This window comes from Anarhichas minor, unplaced genomic scaffold, assembly GCF_050575085.1.
Source record: "Anarhichas minor isolate MPS153535 unplaced genomic scaffold, ASM5057508v1 ptg000003l, whole genome shotgun sequence".
Classification (NCBI taxonomy): domain Eukaryota; kingdom Metazoa; phylum Chordata; class Actinopteri; order Perciformes; family Anarhichadidae; genus Anarhichas; species Anarhichas minor.
In genome coordinates, this window is record NW_027466449.1 from 3,420,733 (window position 1) to 3,431,492 (window position 10,760).

Consider the following 10,760-nt stretch of genomic DNA (forward strand, 5'->3'; position numbering starts at 1 on the left):
AAACATTATAGATGCCACGTAGGATTTCGGCAATAGTACATGAGGAGCTCTTATTCTCACCAGACTCAAAAGAGTTGTGCTCACTCCGCTGATTCGATTACAGTGTTGAAACATTGGAACAATTAACTCCTGCCTCACAGAAAACTGTCCTCAGTGCCGACAAAGGAGAACCCATTGAATGCGTTGTTGGAGCTGCTGCTGGCGTTGAGCTCCGGGCTCCGACTCACCGAGTTAGGAACCATTTCTCTGGTGAACTCTGGATCAATATGTTGAGTGTCAGCTGGGCCTCTCTAAAAGATGAAACAATCATTGTAACTGATAAAGCATGACTATATATATGCAAGTAATGGATGAGTTGACACATACAGACAGCCTGAAAAAACTCACCACATTCGGGTTGTAAGGAGGAGTGATTCTCTTGTGGTAAAGGTCGTCCCAGTTGATTGGAGAGAAAAATATGTGGTTCTTTATTTCTAACTGTAAATAAAATAGAGAAATGTTATACATGTGTACTGTACATACTGGCATTTTCCATTCCTTCTGTTCAGAAATCCCAAAACACATTTATGAGGACAAACTGGCACTCCAATAGAGATTTTCACGGCACTCTATGTTGTTTCAAACAATGAGAAATAAAGTATGAAGGTGATGTCATCTTGGTAAATTTTCTCAGAGGGTTCTCAGAAAAGGTCCAAATCCCTTTAAAAGATGTCTCATACTGTAAGAGGCTAGTTTCACAAAATTAGAATAAGCCGAGTCCTTGACTAAAGCAGCATTTAATGGAGTTTGATCTTCCCTTGTCTAAGACTAGGCTTATTTCTTGTCTGGGAAACCGCCTGTTTTCATGTGTAGCAACAGTTGAAAGACAGACTCACAAAGTCGGCGATGGCCCCGAGGCGTCTGTGCTGGTCTTTCTGCAGAAGACCCACCAGCAGAGAGCAGACAGCGTCAGACTTCCCCGGAGGAAGTGGCAGCGGCTTGTGAAGGATCCCGTTATACATTTCATCGACGTCACGGCTGTAGAAAGGAGGCTGAAGCGGAGGGATGGGTGCAAACAGTATAAACAGTATATTAAAAATAATATATTATAAGGGGCACAAGTTGTAGCATTTCATATAGAAATACATAAATGCTAAATCAACATATTCTATTTGTGTAAACAAGAGTCCTCAGCCAAGCTAGTGGCTCCGCGAGACTGTACTCAGGCATAGCGGCAGTACTTTGAGCTAAATGCTAACATCAGTATGCTAACAGCCGCTATTCAGCAGATACAGTAATATTACTATGTTCACCATCTTAATTTAGTGTGTTGGCATGCTAACGCTAATTAGCACTAAACAGAAAGTACAGCGGAGGCTGATAGGAATCTGGTGAATTTTGTTTAAACTAAAGTGTTGACCTTGTGGTGGTGCTGGAGGAAATGATAAAGGGTACATAAAGTAATTACAATTCATTGAGGGGAACATGAATGTCTGAAACTAATCTTAATTAATGGCAATCCATCCAATAGCTGTTGAGACATTTTAGTCTCTACAACATTTTCTGCAGACAATTATGGACAGAGATGCTCTGACCTTTTCTCTTGCATCACTACCAGGCCAAATCATGTACTTGTACATAAAGAAAACATAAAAATCTGACAGACAGGTCACCATGAAATGTACTAAGCATGTGGTCATGGTCCCTAGAGGCTGAACCTGTTCTTATTTGGACACTGAGATTTACTTTAGCCCCACCCTCAAATGAAAATGTCGACCTTGCACACAGGATATACTGTATTGTCTAGTCAAACATGAAGATGCTTCTAAAAAGGGATACCGTACCAATCAGCCACACACAAACTCACATACCAGGCTGTAGATCATCTCATAGGTCACTGCTCCCAGACACCACCAGTCCACTGTCCTGTCATATGCTTCCTTACGAAGAACCTCTGGTGCCAAATACTGCAGACAGAGAAACAGATAGAAACAGATGGGCATGGACAAATCCTCTTTCTACAACTGGTTTTTCTAACTAGATTAAAAGGCCACAGTTCTTAGTCAGTAAAAAGTTGAGTTGTCAACTGCTCATTTGGAATAAAAGACCTAATCATTTATGATATACAGTTGTATTCTTTACTTACTTCTGGAGTCCCACAGAAAGTTGAGGTGGTGCCCTCAGGCTCTATACCTTCTTTGCACAGCCCAAAATCTGTCAGCACCACATGGCCCTGCACACAACAATAAATAATGCAATGCAAAAAAAGACTAAAACATATAGAGGAGTTGAAGTTTACAAAAAACAAATGTGAGGAATTGGACTCACCTGAAAGTCTAAGAGAATATTTTCTGGCTTCAGATCTCTGTAACAGATAAGAATGAGAAGATTATTATGATAGATCATTTGTGAATTTACTGTTTTGTGTCGCTACGGTTCGGGTGTAATAGATAATGATTGGGGCCAACTCTCATAACGGTATTGTCATAAATGTTCTGACCTGTAAACGATGTTGAGAGAGTGAAGATAGCCGATGGAGCTCGCTACCTCGGCTGCGTAGAACCTTGCTCTGGGCTCGGAGAAACACCTCTCTCTTTGCAGGTGGAAGAACAGCTACAGAAAGAGAGAGAAAGGTGGATGGACAGATAGACAGAGCGTGGAGAGGTTGGAGGGAGAAATCAAAATTACATTTAGTTGTTAGAGGAGGACAGAGAATTATTGAGGGATGAAGAGACAGCAAAGTTTCTGTGTTAGAAAACAGTTCTGCTGGCTGCACGCCAACGAGCTGTGTCTGACTTTGTTTGATATGAGTAAATAAAGGATTACTTATTTGGACATTGTTAAAGTGCAGCCTGCTGTGTCCAGATGAGCAACAAGGAACCAAAATGTACAAGGATAAGATGATATGATGCTAAACCAGGTCTTACTCCAGTTTATTCACAATGTGGACTTTTTGACACTAATAGCCATAAAAACATATACAACCCTGGCAGAATAAGTAAACTAAATACTATTTATAGTTTTAAAAATGTTTTCCCAGGAACATTTTTAGAAAATAGAAGATGTTATGTGTGGCAATTTTACTTATCAAACCAATAGTACAATATTTTGGGAAATGCACTTGAGTGATGAGGACATTGATACCACTTTCATGTCTATAGGTGAATTATGAAGCTACAGCTAGCAGCTTGTTAGCCTAGCTTAGCATAAAGACTGGAAGCAGGGGGAAACAGCTAGCCTGGCTCTGTCCAATAGACTGTATACAGCTTTGTCTGTAAATTAGTGACAATTTGGTACAATTATCCAAATGAGTCCATAAGTGAGAAAAGGAGTCGCATCTTTCTGATGATAACAGCTCTGCCATTATAATGCTTCTTAGAATAAAGATCCTGTTGCCTCCTTTCTATCAGGATGTTGATCTATGTGCAGTCAGAGCACTTTCTGTCATGATAAACCAGGAAATCTGACTATAGGTAACACAAACACACACATGCACACACAAATTATAAAGTCTACAAGGTGTTAAAATGAACATGGTGACTGGTACTAACATTCAGCTAAGTTTAACATTTTCCCCAAAACAGCTAGCACACCATTTCTAACTTTATGCCATAAAAACATAACGTATTTCCTCAAATAAAAAACGGTAGTTAGTTAAAAGCCGGGCTTCCGATAACGGCAGGGGGCGTGATCGACACAAAGCCCAAAAAATTAAGGCCAGGGAAAACACAAGTGTAGATAAACTCTTGGTGCCTGTGTACATTTCTACCACTTTAATTGAATAAATTCAACAATATACTGGTAATCATGTTATTTTCAACACTTTGTTGTTCTGGATTAAGGTACTCATCTAAAGTATAGTTGCCTACTGGCATTTCAGTCACTGCGGGTCTATGTGTGTGTGTGTGTGTGTGTGTAAAAATAAAAATATAATATAATTTTGTTGTTAGCAGTTACAAGAAGTGTTGAGTTTGTAATAACAGCGTAATCTTTAACAGGTCAAGCGGGAACTAGTTTTTGTACTAAAATACGACCAATCCTACTTATAAAACAGAGTTGCTGTTGAGGTAAATACAGGCCCCGGTGTTTATTTGAGGAAATATGGTGATCAAGTTTCTTTCACTATTTATTTAGTTTAAGACGCATACCTCTCCACCATTCACATAGTCGAGGACAAAGTAGAGCTTCTCTGGAGTCTGGAAGGAGTAGTGGAGCCGAACCAGAAAGGGATGTTTCAGACTCTTCAGCAGTACATTTCTCTCTGCCATGATGTTCTTTTGCTAAAGAGAGAAGACATCAGAGTGAGACAGTGATGACTACATTTAATTAAAATGCCACAAATACACCAATCATACAGAAAACACATTTTCCTGAACATCACCACTGTGTACTCAAGTGTATTTGTTAATGTTTGTGGGGTACAGTTACATTTTCACAGAATGAAAAGCACAGGTGTAAATAATGAATCTAATGATTAATTCATTTGTATGTAGCTGCTTTGATTTCAGGGTCCTGGTATAGTTCGCTCACTGTCACTTTAATTGAACAGAGCCATCGTTAACACCTGGGCGTTTCCTACAATGACAAGACAACATGTCTGCTGTGAAACAGGCCTATTTGTAGTACTTTAGCTGCTCAGTAGAAGTATGCAGTACATATTGTCAATTGCAGTTTAAATATTTTATTTCTATCTTAAGCTTTCATTGTAAATAAGCATATTTTAATTTTCTTCAGAATTTATTTTCTTAGAATGTACATTAAATTCATAATAATAATCTGATCACATTTGTCAAGGCATGTTGTCCACACAACAATGTGGAGTTTGCACAATTTTATTGTTCAATAAAGTTATTTTTTACTTAATTAAAAAGGTAACATATATTGAAAAAGTATCAAAGCTACTGACGAGAAAATATGAATCTGGTCGTCAACAGAGTTTTAATGCGTAATAATTGTCTAAATGCTGTTTCAGATTCTCTTCCTGTCTGATGGAAACACTGACTCTTTGTTAATGAGGGAAAGGGTCATCCGTTTTCTAGGACTGGACGGCAGAAAGAGACTAAAAGAGAAGAAAAAAACAGACCAATCGTTTCCTCTCGGAAAAAAAACACTGAGCACTTCAACTTCAGCAGAAGCAAACGAATCAAAGGAGGACAAGTGTGTTTGATCAGATATTGTCGTCGTGTTGTCGGACACGAACAAAGAAGTGGCTCCGTTTATTTTCTGGGAGTTGTAAAATCTGCTCTTTGTACAGAACAAGCTGTAGATTAGATAAGATTGAGATCATGTTGCTGGGTTAAAACACTGTTTACTAATAACACTCTCTCTCTCACACACGCACACACATATTTTCCTCTTGGCTCATGGAGCTATTTTCCATCTTCATCTACTTTAGCCTGGCACATTGGAGTACTGTGTAATTCAAAATAAATGTATATATTTTGACATCCTGGTCATAATCTCAAAAAATCACATCTGCTTAATCACCTAAAACGTAATACAGTATGTATTTCGTAGTTGGTAAGTTTGTATCAGATCATATGCTTAAAGGCAACATTGTATTATTGATTTGAATTAAAAATGGTTCGCCTCTGAAAATCCAAACTCTCATTCGTTCATAAAGGAAAGGAAATGATGGAGCCAGCGAGGATCAGCTGGAGCGGAGCCCACCTCTTTTTTCTTGAGGATGACTTTCTTCTGCAGCACTTTGACGGCGTAGAATTTGTTGTCCGCTTTCAGCTTGGCGAGCAGGACCTGCATGGAGGTGTGTTTGTCAGTGGTTTGTTTCGTAAACAGACTGCGCCATCATCTCGACACACCGCTGTCACGACATTACATCGAGCCCCTCTGAGAACGCAACACAGATATGTGATCTGTGGAAACAGATGACACTGAGAAATATGAGAAGTGTGTTGATACAAGCTCTGACATTGACCTGCGGCCAACACAAACCTCATTAACATTACTTTTTATGTAGAAAATACAATCCTGCCGACAAAGGAACGTAATCACATGAAGAGTTTAGTAGAGAAGGAATACACCTTATATGAAACACGTCTGATTGGATGATGTTCAGGTCAACCTTAAGAGGCCTCAGTGGACTCTAAAGTAAATGATTCATGAAGCAGGCAGCACATTTTCATCAGACAGCAGTCAGCAGATAACTGCAAAGTCAGCAACAGCTCACTATTTCTCTCTCTCCTCTGTCTAAAAAGGTCAGCTGCTGCTAATTGAGAGTATACCACTGATAGTAATTTATAATCTATACGACCCACCAATAATTCCTGCGATAGCGTCTATCATTGTTATCGTCAGCTGGTGTCACAGAGAACTAGTCTAGTTCAAACCACTTTCCCTGCTGGTGAATATGTAACCTGATTGAGATGCAGGAAACTGCTGAAAGAAAAACACACGATATCTATTCAACAATAAAGAGATACATAGATCGATACATAAGTAATTGTTTCAGTGTTACCTTTCCAAAGGTCCCTTTGCCAATGACGGCCAAGAAGTCAAAGTCAGTGGGCCTGGCACTGAAACAAGACCGAGAGTAGTTTATTAAATGGTGGACAGAATTACATAATAACTCTGAAGTACTATATTTGTAATAGCTTACATATGGTAGAAAAGCGACCGACAAAGAGCAAACAGTACTTAGTTCAAATGGACCATTCTCTTAACAGTGGCCTCGCATTATTTTCTGAAAATATCTAATCCAGACCACTGGAAATACACTTTTAGTGAAGACAATGCAAGCTCATTTTTACTGGGTTAGTAGCTGTATATCTTGTGTGGTAATATATAGACATGCTGCTTAGTGAGAGCAGAGCTACTGACTGAGGGTTTGCTGAAGGTCCCAGGTTGACATCATCATGAGGAGACGAGGATGGTGACCGCAACTGGAGGACAAAACAAACACAACAAAAGTCAACAAAAGAAAGAAAGATTAGACTGCATTAACTTAAAATCGCTTGCACCATTAAACATCAGCATCCCTTAATAAACTGTCTTCTTCTGTCCCGTTTCGGTTGGCAAACAACCTGACTGTGCATTACAAAGATGATGGGACAGACACAGGCCAGCTACTCCTCTAACTAAAGGGGTGAATGTCTGTTTTCTTTGAACAACTTCTACAACTTTTGTGAAAATCTTTTTTTCAGATTGTAAAGCAAAACTTATTAGACAATTTGGTTTATGCTTTTAAGATTTCAGACACGGCTGCTTGAGTGTCAGGTTGGCCTCAATTGCACTAGTTTGACGTAGCTGAGAGACAAACAGTCTAGTAGAGGGAAATCATCCGTTCTCCATTAACAGCAACAGTTACTTATTGTCTTTTTTTGAGACAAAATGGTCTCCATGAACTTCTGACATGCAGTGGCACCAAAAGGGAAATAATATTCAGCCTTACAATAAAACCACGAGGATCGGAGTCACATTTCCTCTCATTGCATGATCACTGTGTAATTACAGAACATCTGATGAAAAGATCCCACTGTTAGAGATCATCCGTTTGATATATCTAATATATTGAGGAATTTGTTTTGGGGGGGGGGGGGGTGGAGATATCTTGACATTACAAGAAATCGTGTTGTGAAAACTAAAACACAAACAACCACATTCACCTCAGATCTCCTGGATGTATCGCTAATAAAAATATACTCAGAGATATTTAATAAACATCCATTTCTAGAAAATAGAGTTAAAACATTGGCTGCAGGCAGAACCCCTGTAACATGGCCCAAAATGAAATAAGGCAAAATTGCATCATGCAAACATAAATACACTCACATTACAGTGTGCCATGGCCATTATCTATTCCCCTCCCACTGGTCCAGCATCAGTGTTTCACAGACCTGAGAGAGGAGATGTTGAGGGTCATGAGGTCAGCAGCTGTGCAGGATGCAACCGTGGTGGTGAACCTTTATCTCTTCAGCCTTTTCTCATTGCACAGATAAGATGTGTTCTCATGAGCCTGGATTCAGTGTGTGTGTGTGTGTGTGTGTGTGTGTGTGTGTGTGTGTGTGTGTGTGTGTGTGTGTGTGTGTGTCCTAATAAACTGCTGACCTCAGTATGACAACCTAAGGAGCTCGTAGTTCTGGTTTGTAAGGAACAAGATGCTGGAACAACAGAAACGCAATGAAGGACATTGTCTACATATTCTCTATGTGTGTGTGTGTGTGTGTGTGTGTGCGTGCGTGTAGGTTCACATCAGTGAACATGTTTACATGGTAAATATTGTTGTTTCATTATCATATCTGACAAAGGTCACACACACAGAAATAAAACAAACGTCCCCATGATTACAGTTTCTCTTCCCTTCAGGAGCTTCAGGCCAGTTTATCTATTGTTATTCTCTATTTCAAGACGATGGAGGAGCCAAATTCAAACATTTAAAGCTTTCCAAAAAAAACTTTTTTTGTTTGTGATCCCCACAAATTTTAAGGCGACACATAACTACATGAAATCTAGTAATTAATAATTTTATCACCAAATTAGCTGTGTATCGACTGAAAAACACGCAAAATAGCAGATTAAAAAACAAGCATCTCTAGTTTTAATTTCTGGGCTAAAAAGATCGATTTAACACTGACTGAGTCCCGTTTTGGACTTCACACTATTGTACTCAAGCCGAAAGTTGTGGTCCGACAATTTATTTCCCCCATTGTAAATGAATCTACATATTATTGCTAACTTCTTTCTGCTCCCTAAGAAAAGACTGATACTTAAGGCACCTCAGTCTGCAGTGCATTTACATTATTTGCATTGTGCATTTTATCCCAAGCTGGAGGCCTACTAGTGTTTATGGCAGTTTTCCCACATTAATCTACATGAAGTAACACGTGATTGACATACTGAATAGGAAACAGGGCAAAGCTGGACTTGATGTACATGTAATTCAATCAAAAATGTGAATAGAATAGGCAACACATACATATGCAAAGCATTCTCAGCTTGTCTTTTGCAGTTTGGATAAGTGACTTATTGCAAGATAAAATAAATAAAATCCACCAAATTGATCTGAATCCTCATTAATAAATACAGGCATACAAAGAGGACATGTCTGCAGGTTAAAATGATCATGCATAATTGATATGTTTTTGTTTTTTTTACCTTCCACAACAAGTACGGCTACCTTCTTTGCTGACAACACTCAAAGATTTGTTTAATTTTATTTTGTGTTTATTCCTCAGAAGAGGTAGGAGACTCTGAACCACCAAATCAACACCAATAACCTGCCACAGTGCATCAGACAGGACAAGTCTGTTTGTTTTAAACCCCGACACAAAAGACCCAATTTGACTTTTTCAGGAATATATAGGCAAGGTATCCCACAATATGTCTGGCCACAAATTAAATATAAACTCCCCATTTAGTTAACTATAGAGCCAATATTATGAATGAAAGAAGACAGCAGTAACTTATTAAATAAGTTGGTGATCTGAATAGTTTCAAAGACCAATACAATTAACTAAACAGACTGAACTCTGCACAGACTGATAGTGATATCACGGCAGATCAATAACTTGAGGTCATTATAAACTAAAGTAATTCAGATATCATGTATGTTATTTTGAATATATTAGCAGCAGTATACTAATATTAGCAGCACTATAAGGTTACTAGCTCGTTTATTAGTTTAACAAGAACAATAGCCTACAATGCGGATCAGGAGAAAGGTAAGACAATATCCTGGCACATGTTTTATCCCCCAAAATACAAATATAATCGATGTAATTTAGAAACAAACAGGCACTCTACGGATAATCTGGGTTGTCAGTGTGAAACCTGTAAAGTAACAGTTTGCTCACCTGTGGGATGAGGTCAGTGTGCGCGCTCTGCTCAGGAGACTCTAAAGCTCACGGAGCTGTTGGAGGCTCGCGGACGGCGGAAGCTGATCTGAGCTCAGTTTTTTTTTATTTATTGTTTATGCTCATGAAGGAAGGTCGTCTAAGAGAGTGAATCATTGATGAAAAGTTTCACTTGTAACGTATTTCAAAACGTGTGCGTGTGTGTCGGAAAAGAAGAGTGTTGGTTGTCCAAACTTCATTAAGAATTTTAGTTCCGGACTCTGCTCTTCGCTTTCAAAATAAGACGAGTAACCTACTTTCTTTTTTTGGGCCATTTATCTATAATTTAGGAATAAAATGAGCAGAAAGCTACTTTTGGATAAATGACATATATTTTGTTCACATGGGATGATGACGAAATATGTATACTACTGCGACTAATGTAATGTTAGTAAGACACCAATATCTATCTTTCTTGACAATAGCATTCATTTGCTCAGCACTGTATTACAGAACTTGTCCAATATTTTGGGGAACATGATTATTATGTTTTTCCAAGATTTAAATGAGATGAAACATTTCTCATTAATCTTAATGGATACATTTGTGCATTTAATACGAAGTTGGAGACAGGTGACGATTAGCCTAGCTTAGCATAAAGTACTGTTAACCGGGGCGGTGATAGCCTAGCCTGCCTCTCTCCAAAATAACGATGGATGAACTTTTGCACAACACAGAGTTCTGTTTAAAATATTATGCGGAAATATTGAGCAGCCTTAGAAACAGGTTTATAAGCGTCTCTAGTCACTTTAAATGAGCAGCTTTTCACTTAAATTGTATTACTAAAAGTAATGGCTGAGCCAGCGGCTAGCAGCTAACGGTGCTAACAGCGCATGCAATGTTAAAGCTGCTGACAGATCTAACAGTGTGAACCTTAGGGGGAACCGGAGGGAGGGTGCTACGCTTCCACGATTACCCGTGGGTTGGGAGGAT

General features: G+C 38.9%; 1 protein-coding gene across 2 annotated transcripts; it reads right to left on the minus strand.

The window, feature by feature from the left end:
* Positions 1-5: 5 nt before the first annotated feature.
* On the minus strand, positions 6-7,818 carry sgk2a (serum/glucocorticoid regulated kinase 2a). Of its 2 annotated transcripts, XM_076090745.1 has the most exons (13): positions 7,768-7,788; positions 6,817-6,878; positions 6,455-6,512; positions 5,650-5,733; positions 4,128-4,259; positions 2,480-2,592; positions 2,308-2,344; positions 2,126-2,212; positions 1,851-1,946; positions 876-1,031; positions 388-477; positions 139-290; positions 6-27 (listed from the first exon to the last, which is right to left on the minus strand). In XM_076090745.1, exons 1-13 carry the CDS (start codon positions 7,786-7,788, stop codon positions 6-8), a joined length of 1,110 nt encoding a protein of 369 aa, XP_075946860.1. The 2 variants fall into 2 exon arrangements, with proteins under 2 accessions (XP_075946860.1, XP_075946867.1); XM_076090752.1 differs by lacking the exon at positions 6-27 and having other exon boundaries at positions 135-290; positions 7,768-7,818.
* Positions 7,819-10,760: the final 2,942 nt, after the last annotated feature.

Excerpts from the sequence above, each read along its gene's own strand:
- sgk2a (XM_076090745.1), bottom strand. The coding sequence starts at position 7,788 with ATGGCCATGGCACACTGTAAT. Across the intron at positions 4,260-5,649 it reads TCATCCTCAAGAAAAAAGAG|CAAAAGAACATCATGGCAGA; the intron begins GTGGGCTCCGCT and ends TTCTCTCTTTAG. Across the intron at positions 2,213-2,307 it reads ATATTCTCTTAGACTTTCAG|GGCCATGTGGTGCTGACAGA; the intron begins GTGAGTCCAATT and ends TGTTGTGTGCAG.